General features: G+C 40.2%; 1 protein-coding gene across 2 annotated transcripts; it reads left to right on the top strand.

Moving 5' to 3' along the window:
- Positions 1 to 24: 24 nt before the first annotated feature.
- lmx1al (LIM homeobox transcription factor 1, alpha-like) lies at positions 25 to 15174 on the top strand. Of its 2 annotated transcripts, XM_026326181.2 has the most exons (9): positions 25 to 562; positions 2187 to 2275; positions 2980 to 3169; positions 12503 to 12735; positions 13052 to 13215; positions 13339 to 13416; positions 13518 to 13641; positions 13726 to 13881; positions 14071 to 15174. In XM_026326181.2, the coding sequence occupies exons 1-9, from the start codon at positions 519 to 521 to the stop codon at positions 14226 to 14228; spliced, it is 1236 nt and encodes a 411-aa protein (XP_026181966.1). In that variant the 5' UTR covers positions 25 to 518; the 3' UTR covers positions 14229 to 15174. The 2 variants fall into 2 exon arrangements, with proteins under 2 accessions (XP_026181966.1, XP_026181965.1); XM_026326180.2 differs by having other exon boundaries at positions 13518 to 13881.
- Positions 15175 to 16071: the final 897 nt, after the last annotated feature.

Here is a 16071-nt window from a genome sequence, read left to right as displayed (position 1 = left end):
AGACAACATTTTCTGACGAAATTGTGCTTCACTGTAACTGCTCTTTTTCTTTTGCCTTTGTTCTTTTCGTCATATTTCAGCGGAGTCAAACAATTAACGCCACATTATATCGTTTTCCATATTGAGGGGGGCTCATGTCTCATTGCCAAGACTTTTCGCATAGATACTGTGCCCTTCAGAGTCTTCTCCTAACACTGAGTAGCAAATGCAAAAGATCATCCCCCTATGAGTTATCAATAGGCTGCATCATCGCTCATCTTCCTCTATCATCTTCCGCACCTTCCTCCCTCCCTCCCTGTCTGTCCATCTCCTCCCTCTGTGCCTTTTCACGCACGGAACAACTCGGAGCGCACACACGGCTGGCGGAGAAAACAGGAGAGACAATAGACAATAGTTCGAGTCATCATGGTTTTGGATTTTTACCGCAGGCACCATGCGCTCCGGACTGTGAAGTGCAGGTGAACAATCTGTAAAACGCGCATGTTCATTTACTGGCCCGAAAGTTTGCCCACGTTTTCATGTTGCCGACCGAGATTTCAGGAGGAGTGTGTTTCACCTCAAGGTAGGACTCCGCAACTCAGGAGCAGGTTGTCAGTGAAGGCGCACTTGTGATTGCCAGATAACAGTGTTGTTTGAATTGATATGTGCTGCTTATCCCCGCGGCCCCGCTCGTTTAGGTCTGATGTTATTTGGCGTGTTCTGGGGGTTTAACATGGGTCAGTGTCAAACACGTTGCTTAGGACAGCGACATAGTGAATAATGTCTCATCACGAGTTGAAATAATTCAACTTTTAATGGCACGAACATAATTCTGGCCTCGAACAGCTTTTAAAGTAAATATAATGGTATTCTTATTGTAATTCAAGCCGAGATAACCTTCTTACTGTTTCTTTAAATGAAAGTCCCAGCGCTTTGACGTCTAGAATTTATTGATCATATTGATCCTCATATGACAGTGATGATGATTCTTTCAAATGTAGCTTCGGGAAACCTTGAATGAAAGTTAATTGGAATATATCAGGCAGTTGTCAATGTGTAGTCATCGATGCATTGCATAAGTGTGTCAGTAATTTATTCAACCCGCTATTAGGGAAAATGCCAAATCAGATTAGTTGTATTTACATAATTTATTTGTTTTATTTGATTCCATCATTTTCTATGGCAATGCAGTATTCACCCAAAATTCAGTAACCCGTTTTAGATTTGCTGTATTTTACAAACGTGCCCTGAAGGCCTCCGGAATGGAATTGTAAAACCAGCATTTATTAAAAATACCAGAGTCAAAAAGATCAAAATGTATTGTTGAATTTTAATATAGACTGTGCTCTTTTTTGTTTTATGACATTAATGTGGTGAGAACTAGAAAACTCTACAAAGTCTGATAAGGCCACTGCAAAAAATCTAGGCTGCACATCTAAGGTGTCTGATTGAAAAATTAAAATTAGTTTTCATCCTTGTATTTAAAGTTAGTAATTTTTTCCCTGGATTTTTAAATTAATTTTGTAGGATATAAAATAATGCCAGCCATGTTCTGTTATGCTTTATGTTAATAGTTGTGACCTATAATTTAGAATAACTGGAATGTATAGGCCTTTAATTCAATTATTTAATCCAATGTATTTTAATAATGTATGTAATAAAATGTAAATAAATAAAATGGGCTATACCTTGAAGCTTAAAGCACAAATGGTAGGTAAATAAGCCTAGGTAATATTGGCATTTTCACAATTTCAGTGTTTTCCAATGTGTTTATTCTTTTATGTTTTATTATGTTTCCTGAGTTAAAGGGTGAAATTAAAATTTAAAATAGCAGCTCATTAGATTTAGAAGCCTGAACTGATTTTAACAAAAAAAAAAGCTTTACATAACAGGCTGAAACTTTAATACTGATATTTATTTAAACCTTTTTTTCAGAAATTTTGTGCTTTTTTATTGTTATTTCTGCTGCTAAAAGGTAAATTCAGATTCTGTGTCTTCGTGTTCGAAATGCCTCTATTTCCTATCTGACTTCTGATCAGATATGGATTAAGGATTATGTCTCCTTTACATATGTAACAATGTGGTCCCTGTGTGTTTTCTTAAGAGACGGTTATGTTCCTGCAGCGTCTGTATATTGTGTCCTACTAGTTGCCTCATACTCCAGTTTTTCTCCGAATGAAATGACGCGTTTTTATCTTTCCTCTCAGCGACCACACTGAGGGAAGGAGAGAAGGGATGAAAACAGAGGAGAGCCAGCAGTCCTGTCTGCAGCAGCCTCCCTCCTCTACGCCTTTTGGTGAGTGTGAGTGACAATTTGTTGCACAAGGCCGAGACGAAATCAAGTCTCGATAAAACACTGAACACCCTATTAGGAAAAAAAATATATTATCACGAAACGTAATGAACCTTAGGAATAAAAGAAAAAAGTTTACTGTACAAATCTGTACACTTGAATCCCGAATATAAAAATAGGAACTTTTTGTGTGTATAAATCTAACCTATAAATAAATAACGTTTCTACCTCTTCACTGTCAGCGGCCAAATATTATGATGAATTAGATTAGAGGAGCAAGTTGACAAAAAAATGTCAAATGCAAAAGATCCCTTTCTCGTTTATTCTAGCTATATAAATAAAGTCCATATATTTGGTATTAGAGAATTTAAAAGATAATGTAATAATAGTAATATAACATAAAAAAACAAAGGAATATGATTTTAAGAATACAGTAAACCACTAATATCTAAAAACAATAAATAATATTCTAGGGACTGTTTTTATTTGGAGATTTTTTTCGTACAGCATTTATGATATATCTGGTAATGTAAAATGATAGCGCACATATGTGTGTTATATTATTAAAAATGGCAGTGAACCACGATGTGGGTGCAAATTTGAAAGGAGATATAATTGAATTGAAGCTTTAAAAATAAGGCAGACAGATTCATGACCTCAGTGTTTTAGATTTTGGGCTCCGGCCTTGTCTCTGTTCTCCCCCCTAGGTCCGGAGTACAGGGGAGGGGGCGAGGTGTGTGCAGGTTGTGAATCTCCCATCGCCGACCGCTTCCTGCTGCGCGTGAACGAGCGCTCCTGGCACGAGACCTGCGTCAAGTGCGCCGTGTGTCTGAGCGCGCTCACCGGGACCTGTTACTGCAGGGACCGCCTGCTGTACTGCAAGCACGACTATGAAAAGTAAGAGCATGTTTCTCTGTCGTTGGAAGGGTCGAAAGAAAACCCTGGACTCGAACCCAACAGGTCGACACCATTTTCCTTAGAGCCTTAGAAAAAAATGCACGAGCTTCAAGCAGAACCAAAGCTGCCATCATTTTTACTTCCCAGATGCAATCTTTCTAGGCTCGAGCTGAAGTTAAAACCTTAATGTGCAAAGAAGCGTGTTGTTGGAAACAATATGACGCAAACGGTCAGTATTGCACATAGACTGTGTACTGCAGCTCATGAACTATTTACCTCCCAAATCTGGCACAAAGTGTTGTCTGCAGGGAAGAAGGGTTTCTGCTGTAAACACACACATCTCAGCCTTTTCTCATCAGAGGAATAAGTTAAGGTCACAGTTGTGATTTGCAGTTGACCAGTTTGTTTCAGTCTCATGTTAGAAAGTGATATAGATCCATTGATCTATATATGAATTTATCTATAGGGTCTAAGACTGAGGTTTTCAGGGGCGGGGTTTACCCCTGAGAGGCGGGGTCACGGGTACAGTCCGGACAGAGACAGACAAGCCCCTGCGGACAATTTAGTCTCCAATTAATCCAACCTGCGTGGTTTTGGACTGAGTGATCAATAGACTTGTTACGTTTTGCAAGCAAGCAAAAGCAGAAATCAGGACATAATCCTGTGAACATTTCTGGCATTTAACCAAAAAAAGCATAATATCTTGACTGAGAACATTAATTGTAGATTTCTAAAAGGTAAAATATTTGCAGTGTTTCAAATGACCCTCAGTTGTAGCATTGCATGAAAGATTATATGTATTATTAACCATTCTATTCAATGTGTCTTTAGTTAAGACAAATACATAGCAAATATAATATCAACTAAAAAATAGAAATGAAGCAATATTAGTGCTCTAATGATGACAATTCATGTTTGACTCCACAGGTCTGTCATTGCAGGTCTGTCAGTGTGTCAGTCTGAATACGTCAGCCTGAAGTAAAAAAGTTTAGAATTTCCACATTTTACTTCAACACAAAACATTAAAAATAAATGTGAGAATGCTGAATGAGAGACACAGATATATAATGCTATGGTGGTCATATTATTAAACACACTTAGGAGCTTCCTTTCCCTCCAGCTAATATTTTATTATTAGTGTTATTTGCAGTTGACTGTCAGAGATTTTGAGTCTCTCAATTGGCAAGTGTTTCTCTTATGGGACCATTTCCATAGTGTTTATGATCCCTATTTCATTTGAATTAATAGCACTTAATCCTGCTTTTACACGCCTTTTGCTTGGTGACCTAACTATATGGCTTTTTTTTTTGAGGCTGCCCTCCATGAGTGTGTGTGTCAGTTGTTAGGTGTGTGCTGTGGTCAGGGGGTGAGCCAGCAGTGGGAGCTGCAGGGGTAGACGGCTGAAGGACGAGCCTGCGGCTTGTTATCATTGTTTTGAAAAGTGTCAGACGGCATCCAGCAGCACAGACTCTCCCACTGTAGCTGACATCTGGAGGAGAGAGAACGCGAAAGCCGGAGATAGAGAGAGAATGAAAGAGAGAGGAACTGGCTGATGAAAGTCCCACTGTGAGACGTTTATCTGGAAAAATGAATGGGAAACACGGAGGCAATAGCTTATCACAAATGAAGCACTGGGTTCATTTTCAGTGATGGAATGAATAAGCATATTTGCTTTCCTCGTGTAATGACTGTAATTGCAGATCCAAATTAATAATCAGTGGCTCATTCACTATGGTGTTGATTTAGTCTCCTATACATTGCATATGGATAGTTGCCTTGTTGTGTGAGTCGGTGCCAGACTTGGCACACAGTCCCGCCTGTGACCTTCAGCAGATCAGCAACAATGTCTCCTTGTTTTCCCTGCAGTCTCTCCATCAGCTCCTTACACTACACACTCTTCCCTCCCATCTCGAGCAGGTGTGTGCATTGTAACAACCATGCTCAAGAATTTGGACATTGCATAAGAATTTTAGGGAATGCTGATTGCTGATGCTAGTTTATGTTCCAGTTGCTTCTGAGCAGCAGATAAGTTGTCTGATATCCGCATATGTTAATATGAGCTTTATTTGCACGTCAGGTATTAAATTATTAAATTACTTTTGAAAAATGTGCGGACGGAAGATGCATAGAAAAACAGCATATTGCAGGCTTTTCAGCTCATACTGGGCCGGTTTCCATGTACCTGTCATGCAGTATCTCTGGCTTGTCCAAATAATCTTAGTTCATCCTTTGCTTTGATTACATCACCCAGCACACAAAGACAGGCGGACTTCTCCTCCCTGACCCTTTCTCAGCATAAGCAGCGACCCGCACTGTACATTTCTGTTCCCCTGCTCATCTCTTTGCAGATGCTTGTTTTCCATTTTTTAATATTCCTAAAATACAATGGTGAAATCTAAAGAAATGCAAAATGAGTTTTGGTGAAAAACAAAGTTAAGGAAGTGAAAAAATAAAAAGTAGTTTTAGTTCAAATGAGGAGAAAAAAAAATATTTTTTGAAATATGACCCAACCCTTCACCTGATTAATCCAGAATAACATGTAGCCAAATTTTATTCGCAAGTTTAATCATTTTAAAGGATATTTGTTATTCTAAATCAATCCCACCAATGCTCAAAGAGCCAATTTGAGGTTTCATTATATCAGGGAATAAATTCAACCAAACAATAGAAATGTATGAAATATATTTTTCCTTTGTGACTTGTGACCAAGTTCAATACCTGAAACTTCTGGTAGTAAATAAATGTTCAACCTACTGCCACTCATTATATATTTAAGTAAAACAGGCGGTATGCCTTCAGTTTTGAGTTCCCCTGGTCTCAATCTGTTATGGAAATAAGGGGATTTAGACACAATAAACTCAAGTGCATCTTGTGGATTTATATTTGTTTTGAAACCTCGAGAAACTCTTTGGAACGCCGTCCTGTTTTAGACCAGATGTTCAGCATGAGGCTTTAGAATAATTTTGAGAAAAGACTTCCTCCCACATTTTATATTCCCATCAGGATGTTTTTAGGTTCTAGTTTGCTGCCAAGAACGGGCAATGCTAATTTGGATAAGAAATAGTTTACTACTCCACAAAGTATGAGCATTTTCTTGAGATCTAACTGAGATGGAATTTTGCTATAAATTAAAGTTATGTGCATCCTCATGTAGTCTACATTTCTTACAAAGTTTTTGTTTTTTGCAAACTGGCTTGACATTGTGGTTCCTTGCCAAACTGAGCAGTATAACTCCAGTGTTCCCTGGTCAATGGTGGTGAGTCCATACAGGGTGAAGGGGTAGTCTGAGGGTGCTGAGCCTGCATGCTCCCTTGTAAGCTCCATAAAGGCAGCTTCAGTCCTGTGAAAAACAGGTCACCAGGGTGGATATTCACTAAACCTTGGGTTTAATACCTTTCTCTGTGGGGTGGAGGGTACTAAGACTACATCTAGGTTTACAAACCCTCTCACTACAGATGGAGAGAGGTAGACCCCATCGCCAAAGTTATGATACTGCCCACGGTTGACTGGGTAGCTTTATGGGAGTCTAAGGTTAACGGCCTGACAGAGTATTCTCTCAGGTTACAGTGCTTTTATGTGTTGCTTTAAAACACAAAGACTGAGGATGCTCCTTCATCTACCCGTCTTCTCCCCTCCATACCCCCACTCTTCCTGTCTCTCTATCTGTTACCTCGTTCATCACTGTCTGCTTTGTAATAATATTTCTCTATTCCAAACCTCATTTCCTTTCGTTGAGATTGATAGCAGCGATGACAGCAAACAGTTTATCTCCCCGTTTATCCCTTGTTTTCTCTTAATCGCCCCCCCAGCGCCTCTTTGTGTCTCGGGATCGGAATAGAAGGAGGAGGTGGGAAGGATGATTGTGTAAAGTGCTAATTACCCTGCATTCAGTGGCTGTCTTGTGATGACAGGTCTGAAACTGGGCTGCAGGGAAATACTATTAGAGAGAATTATGCAATGACATGTCTGTGACACAATAAACCCTTATTCCTATCAGTTAGCACCTTAACTCTTCACTGGAAAATCCATAGATGACTTTTAATAAAAGAAGCCTGAATACTGAAACTATTACCATTTCAAAGATATTCTAAAAAAATATTACAAAAAAAAAAATACTAATTTTTTTTGCTTACGTGTTGTGGTCTGTATTCACGCAGGTAATTTTGAGTTTATTTGTTCAGGTTTTGAGATGTTTATCTCTGAGACTGGGGAGAAGATGAAAGATAGAATTTTGTACATGGTGCTCGCAGATATAAAAATTACATTTTGAAGGGATATTACTTTCTAAAAATCAACACCAGTGTGTTTTTTCAGAGACAGAATCATAAGAGTGTACAAGAGCAAGGAAAGTTTGCGGTTCAACCTGGTTTAGTGTGTGATAGCAAAAAAAAAAACAGTATATTTACATCCCAGTGAGAGGCTACATAAAATACATGCATGTGGTGCTGAAACATTCAAAAAATGCCCCTCAGCCAGGAGATTTACGTTAGCTGGATCTGCAGCTCAACAGATGATGGCTGGATGTGTGTCAGGGTAAAGAAAAGTGGGGATGGGGAGTTATTGTGCTTTGATGGTTCGCTGTAGAAGAACAATCATATTTTATGATATAAATGACAGAACATTAGGGAAAAATCCTAGTGATGGAGAAAGGTTCAAAATGAGATAAAGAAGGTAAAGACGACAAGAGTTTTAGGAAGGGAACAGCCACAGGAAGGGGCAGATTTTGTCTGGGTGTGTGTGTATGATGGGGGGTGGGGATGGGGAGGTGGGGGTGATATTGCCACTGTTTTTGAATAATGTGAGATGAGACCCCATCATCTTTCCTCCCCCACAACAATTTTACAACAGACAGCTAATAAATGTTTCATGGCAGAACAAGCTGCTCGCCTCGGCTTTATTAAATCTGAGATAATAAAAGCAGAGAGGGAGAGGAAAAAAGAGAGAGAGAATAGGGGGTCGCACCAGAGAGGGAGAGATAGAGAGATCGGCGTAGACTTTTCTCAAATCGACCGGCTGTATCTCCTGTTTCTGGGGCAACGGGTCCCGCTGTCCCCCACCGCCCCCTCCCTGCTGCTTCCCGCTCCGCCAGAGACAGACAGGAAATGAGAAACGGGCAGACAGGATATTGCGTTCTGGTGGCCTGGGGATTAACTGTTTTATCTAAACTAACACACACGCCCACTCACTCGCGCACACAAACACACATCTATATCCTCACACATAGCATTCATTCTTGGTAGCATCAGGTGTAGTGTGAACCCACCCAGAGACACATACAGCATGGACGTCATGCTGGGTTTTAGTTGTTACTTTGCACAGTTACATTGCATTAGGACATGAATATTACAAGCATCAGGACTTCTCTCATCTAGAGGTGGTCTTGTTACCACAGTGAGTGATTCATCGTGAGAGCCATGACATGTAACTGTATAACAGTGAGATTGGCTGAGCGCTTGTGCAGAAATGCCTTTAAAATGTAATCCATACTCTGTAGGCCCTTATGATAATTAGAGTACAACTATTACATAGCTCTTACAAATTTTGGAGAGCTTCAGTGAGCAAGAGGACTGTTTATGATGTTATTTTATTGATGCATGGATGATACGGTGCACAAATGACAGCATCTGTCTGTGTTTTATTGATGTTTGTACGCAGGCACCTTATCTGTGTTTACACAAACTGTGCATATTTGTGTTTATGTGTGACTGCATATATACTAGTGTGTGTGTAGGTGTGTGTGTGTTTGACTGTCTATGTATCTCTCTCTCTCTCTCTCTCTCTCTTTCTATATATATATATATATATATATATATGTGTGTGTGTGTGTGTGTGTGTGTGTGTGTGTGTGTGTGTGTCTATACATGTGTGAGTGTGAGTGAGTGGTGGCAGGGGTAGCGAGTATCGTGGGGAATGCTGGGAGATTTTAATAACACAGAAGCAGTGCAGGGAGATTTAATAAAAGGAGATGATGTGATTACTGAACCCTGGCTCTGAGCCATTTTGCTTCAGAGAGCAATATCCGCCAAAAGTGCGCACACACATCCACACACACGTATCTACGAAATGGATACTAAACAGAATACAACTTAAAAGTAAGATTGTTGCATATCATTTGTTCTTTTTGCAACTATCACACGAATCCTTGGATGCACATTCATTTTCAGCCATTTGTGTCCCACACTATGGTCATTCTGAAAACATAATGACAGTGGGAATTGCAAGTTTTCTGTTTAGACGCAGAAATTCATGTTAAACTATAGTTTAGGCGTTGCAGTGAGGAAAATCTTTGATGAAGCAGAGTTTTAGAGTGAAGTTTAAACCTGTCACAATAAGGTTCTTCTGAGTTCTCTTGCATAGAACTGATCCAAACCTAGAGTTAATATAAGCAAACCCATACCTGTATAAATATTCATCAATTATGAATCCAAGCACAACCACTGTAATCGCTCTGAGACACATACATATTTATGGAATGATTGTGTTGCGGTCCAGACAATGTTGTGCTTGTCAGAGCTCACAGGCAAAACAATGCCACATGACACAGCTTAGGGAGATGACACGATTCTGTTATTCTGTTTGTATGCCTAGGATCTACAATAAAGCAAGAGGGAAGGAGATGATTATAGCCACCCAGTACTTACAATACATCACCTTTTGTGCCTCTCTACATTTGATCTCATAATCAGTGAGCTTATAATTAGTCGTGCCCCCTAACCCTTCTGAAATCCATGACACTAAACATGAAGTTCTCCGCAGCCAAGGTTCCTGAGGTTTTGTAGATCAGAAGCTCTCAGTGTTGACTGTTCTCTCTCATCTTCTGTCCGCACTTATGCCGATATTCTTTGTAATCGTTTATATATCAAGAATATTACATCACTTCATTAAGGGAAAGCCATCTAAGTCCAAGACAGTCCTCTTCAAAACATCTTTTCTGACGGATTTGTGCACAGCTGGTCTTTACTATATCTGCAACTTTTTTCAGAAGAGAAATTCAAATGCAAGAAAAAAAAACAACTTTGTTTGTTATGGGAACTGATCTAAGTACAAAGATTGTTAACATTCAATATCATGTTTCAGTAATGTTGCAGTTCAGTAATGTAATCCAAGTCATTATTTGCAGTTTGATCATGTCTAGTATTTTGTTAACAAAAGATAAAATCACACAAACATCTTTGATTGAAGTGGCAACTGGAAATAGGAAGAGCATCATTTTAGATTTGGGGCTCTTCTGTTTGATGAGTAAAAACCCTATAAAAACAAAAATATACAGCATGAAAGTTTTCTGATAAACTGGAAAAGTTACTTATACTCATACCCAAGCATGAAAAACTGAGTGTCTGTACAAGATTTTATAAATTTGATGTGGAAGCTAAATTTACCTTGTTTGTGTGGCTGCTCTTATGCTATTATGTCCATAGTGATTTACTGGAAGCTACACCCTAGTCAGGGACAGCGTGAATGATACTTCTATTAGAGGGATTAGACTGATCTACTTACAGACCCCCCTCTGTGGCAGTTGCCCCAAGTTTCCTTCATTTGCCATGTTGAGTAAATTCCTACCGTGCTGTGTACACCCCGATTAGGGAGTGTGGGACTTAACATGCAACATCATCAGTCTTATGTCAAACAATCCAGTGATAATTCTGTTTTGTTGTGTTTTGTTCACAGTGAAAAGAAGCATTTAGGTTGTTGAGGTCTGTGTTGTGAGGGAGTGAGGCTACACAGAGCAGGGTGACAGTCGTTATGTGTTAGATGCCAGATATTATGGTCTTGTAGATATTTTACTATAGAAGCATTTTTCTACGATGCAAAGCAATTTTTCTACAGGAAAATAGGTTAAGCAATATTTAGTGAATCACAAGGTCCTGCCCCAATAGATCTGTGTAGGGCTGCTAACAGGAACACTTGTGTTTCCGTTATGATGTTAAGTTAGTGACACTGTCATTTGGGGAATTTGGAGAAGCGTTTGGCAAATGGATTGAGAAAGATTAGCTGTGGCAGCTGCGTTTGGGACAGAATCACAGATTAGGAGCTTTAATGTGCAGACCTGGCTCCTTCTTTACACTCCAGATTTGGGCAGCAACACCTTCCTATCACTCAGTCAGGGAGCTTCAACACTTCTGCCTTCATCCCTTCCTCCCCCTGTACCCTTCCTTCTGATCCAGGTTTGTGTTTTGTTCTGGTGCTATTTCTAGATCTGTTGACCTTTCTCTTTTTTACACATATCCCCTGGCTGATTGATAACTCTTCTTGTTGAAGTGATATTCTTAGACAGCACATCAATTTTCTGCATATAGGTGCGTTGCATCATCAACATGATGAGGGGCGATGGACCTGTAAATGTGGGTAAGCAGTATCAGCCTAGGTATACTGAAACTTGATGGGTTTGTGCAACTGTGTGTGTGCATGCATGTGCGTGTGCGTGTATGTGCGTGTGTGAGCGTCTATGTTTCTGTGTGTATGTGTGTTTTAGTGTGCATAAGTGAGAGGAGAGAGATTAACCCCATGCTATCCTCAATCCCTGGTTATGAGTTTACAGCGTCTGTCTGGCCATCGCACTGTTTAAACAACAATCTAATTAATCCTGTCTTTATTAGTTTCAGTGAACTGGGGAGGCAGGCTGGGAGGGCATGAGGGAGAACTGGGAATGCTGGCAGAAAATACTAGGGAGGGAGGGGGAGGAAACCAAGTGCGAGAGCAGGGATTTGAGAGGAATTTAATGGCACAGACTTGTGAATGGTATTGTGAATGGAAATAAGGATGTGAAGAGATGGTGAGATAGGACAGAAATTTAAGGGCTATAACATCTCACAGGAGGAGAGCTCATTGGACAAAAGAAGGAAAGTGGTCATGGAGAAAAGCAATAGAAAACCTGAGAAAGACTGTGTTAGGCTTTTTTCATAATGTTTTATCAGTCCTTCAAGATTGTGGGTGATATATGGATAGATCTGAAGTTTAATCCACCAGGCAGATCTCAACATTTAAGGAATTAAAAGGGAGTCTCACCACTGCAGCTCTCGTATCATAAGCTAACTACTGCCATCTACTGTCATGAAGGAGAAAGAAAACACAATATATTACTAGTGAATACTGTAATTCCTCTCAACAGATGTTCACTTTGTTGCTCTGTGAGTTGGGTAATGTTTATATGACCTTTAATTAAGAGACTATGCTAATCTCCAGAATCATTGGAGCTGAGGGTAAATATGTCAAAGCGCCTTGGTCTGCGCATCAGTCTTTAATTACTTCACCTTTTTCTGCACCCCTTGCCACAGTTTATGTAGGTATCCTTGACTTATAAGCCAGCATGTGTGTCTCTCTGTGTGTCTCCAGGTTGTTTGTAAGGAAGTGCAGCGCCTGCTTGCAAGTGATTGGACGTTCAGAGCTGATCATGCGTGTGCTAGGCCAGGTGTACCACCTGGGCTGCTTTAGCTGCTGTGAGTGTGAACGCCGGCTACAGAGAGGTGATGAATTTGTGCTGAAAGAAGGCCAGCTGCTCTGCCGCATGGATTATGAAAAGGAGAGGGAAATGCTGGCTGCTATCAGTCCAACACCAACTGAATCAGGTATAGGAGGTTTGTTAAAAGGCTGCTTTGCCTGAAGCAAACACAATTCAATTCAAACGTTGCTTGTCTTTTCTGCATACATTTGCATACATTCATTTTTACATTTATTCATAAAGTATATATTTTGGGCACAGCTAATTATAACCACGTTCCTCTGCAGTGAGCAGCTTCTAACCAGCAATTTAGGTGCTCAAACTAAATACTTCCTTGTCTGTTTCCTTTACACTCCTTCTCTGCTTTTAATTTCAAGAAGAGTAAGAATTTAGCTTCTCATGTGCTGGCCAGATAATTTTATTGTCTGCTTACCTTGTATCAGTAAAAAGCGAGGATGAGGATGGTGGAGGAGGCTCTGGTGGAGGGAAGGGTGGTGATGAAGGGAAGGAGCACAAGCGTTCAAAAAGACCACGCACCATCTTGACCACACAGCAGCGGCGGGCTTTCAAGGCTTCCTTTGAAGTGTCTGCTAAGCCTTGCCGCAAGGTGGGTGGACCAGCTTGTCTTATCATTGGAAATGTATGCCAGAAAATACTCCCTTGGACTACAAAATACTCCTTTAGACATTGTTCTTGTATGCATTTTTCAGTCTTCAAAATCTCCCTGCAGGTGAGGGAGACACTGGCTGCTGAGACTGGGCTGACGGTACGAGTTGTGCAGGTGTGGTTTCAAAACCAGAGAGCCAAGGTCAGACTTGACATATTTTGCCAAGAATTTCTACTATCACATGTGCCAAGACAGTCAGACATAGAAAGTTTGTAACAGTGGCGTGTGTTTTTGTGCTCCAGATGAAAAAGATAGCTCGAAGACAACAGCAACAGCAGCAGCAGCAGCAGCAGGAACAAGAGCAGCTGGGGGGAACCAGGAGAGGACCAAGTAGAGGGGGCCGCCAGAGCAATGACGACAGCGAGGGTAAGAGCTTAACATGCCAATGCAAGATTAGCAAGAATAAGCATCAATTATGTAACGGTATGAGGGGTTTTCATCTTCTCACAGATGGCTCTAGTACACATGGCATGGATGGGATGCTGGGATATCCTTCTCTGCCACGTCAGCAGCTACTCGCTCTGGACCCCAACATCTATGGTGGAGAGCCATTTCGACATGGGTTGACACCTCCTCAGCTGAACAATGAGCAGCTGCACTCCTATGGTAAGACAGGAGGTCAAAGCTGTGAAAGAAATAGCCCCATTAAAAATGAGAATGTTGTCATCATTTCTCCTGCCACTGTAACAGCTGATTAAAAATAATGGGGCCATTCAGCAAGTCAGTCCCACCTTCTCTTAAACTGTTGAGTTTATTGGTGCCTTGTAGACACACTCTTGCTCTTTTTCACTGCAGACTCAGAGACAGTGTTCCACGACCTGGACAGCGATGGAAGCCTCGGTCACCTTGGCGACTGCCTCTTAGCAACAGGGGATGGCGGTCTCCTGTCAGGAAGAGTGGGAAACCCCATCGACCGTCTCTACTCCATGCAGAACTCCTACTTCACCTCCTGACCTTTATAAACTCTCACCCTATCCCCTCCTATTCCACCTTTCACCTCAGAGATGCAGCTAATGGAGTCTGTTCATTAACATGCCTGTGGGACCACTCTCCATCAAACAGCCTGTACCCAAACACACTTCTGAGCTTTTGTAAGAGGCCCGAAACCATCAAAGTCAGGCATAGTTATAATATCACTTGGCAACCGAATTGCATAATATTTCCACATCTTTCCTAGATAAGAATCTCATGCTGGAAAAACACACCCTGTAAATGTCTAAGATATGTTAAAGGACCTCAATTTCTCATATTTATGTAATGTTCAATGAAACGCATTTCATGGCACTTTTCAACAAAAACAAAAAATGAAATACAAACAGCATTTATCAAACATATTAATATGTATATCATGAAATGCAGACAATAATTGGTTGTTAAAAGTAAATTCATTGATCAAGTTTCATGTATTTAGGAGCAGCTGAGGGTCTGAAATAAAATAGATCACACAATTTTTTTGACAGGACTAGTGATTATTTATTGTGTGTGGAAGACTGCAGCGTATACAATACTGTATATGCTTTGGAGTACAGTTTTGCTCTCAGGTTAGTGTGTATGTTTATGTAACCTGAGTCATACTCAGGATATTCTGCTGGATAGGATTATAATTTAATTTGCCCAGTGACTTCAAGAATGTATATTGCAAAGAGGAAGAAATGCTCAATGTAAAACACCAATTTCAAAAAAGCATTTAGTTTTTAATGATGTATGACAGGTATAATATGGGCCCAAAAAATACATTTTTAACATTTAGACAACACAACAGGGTATTCTAAAGAGCCTTATGTGGAAACAGGGTTGTATAAGTTGTTACTGCTTTAATTCTCCCTTTGTAATATTATCTCTAAGAAGCAGTGCAGTAAATGACAACCAATAGATGTATAATGCTCAAAACCTAGGATACTGGGTACATGATGATGTACTCCAAATGTAAATGTGAGTATGACTGTGTTGCAATTACTTGTAGTACATTTCTGTAATAATTTCCTGCTCAAACATCTCAAATTAGATGTTCTTAGGTAGATATTTTGTACCTTCTTCTGTGATAATCAGCAAATGTTTAAACTGTAGCATGATATTTATGTGTCACAAAGTAGGTCTAAAGAAATAGCCTTTAAACTGAAGTTGTTTAGCAAGTGTTTCCAGAGAGCATCAGGATCTGACTTACAATGTGGTGCGGATAAAATACAACTAGGGTGATACCTGTTTCATTTAGGTACCTGTGATTGGCTACAGCTTGTGACATCCTTTCATGACATTATGTTTGACTCTGATCACTGGCTCATGGTATTTTACAGTGATATTTTGTGAATGTAACTTATTTGTGTGGTATTAGGTGAATCCTATCTTATTTTTTGTTCAGTGACTGCCAAGTAATGTGCTTTGAATGTAATGTATCCTCAATACAATCTTCGGGTTTCATCTTTGAAGTGTACTTGCCTTATTCGTCCTAAATATGACAAATGGTACTCTCATCGCTTGCTCATCTGGCATGACCCGAAAATGTTATACTTGAAAAGAGTCAATCCTTTCACCCTCCATTACCCCCTTCAGAGTTTTAACAATTGAACCAGAACTGGTCTGTTCCGCTTAATGGTCACAAGGCTCATAACTCAACATCCTCCCTTCATCTCTCTCAGTAGTCCTGCTGATTAGAGGTGAACAACCTCCTCTGTCTCCTTTCTTCCCAGACTCCCTAATTCTCAGTCATTGGGAAGTCAGGAGAGTTTGTGGTGGGAGTGAAACATTCCAGTTTAATATCTAACTCTGACTCAGACCTGGAGAGAGTGAGGACAGTGA

The sequence above is a fragment of the Mastacembelus armatus genome, chromosome 8, assembly GCF_900324485.2.
Source record: "Mastacembelus armatus chromosome 8, fMasArm1.2, whole genome shotgun sequence".
Taxonomy (NCBI): domain Eukaryota; kingdom Metazoa; phylum Chordata; class Actinopteri; order Synbranchiformes; family Mastacembelidae; genus Mastacembelus; species Mastacembelus armatus.
Note: the sequence above shows the minus strand (reverse complement) of the source record. Positions and strands in the feature narration are given on the sequence as shown.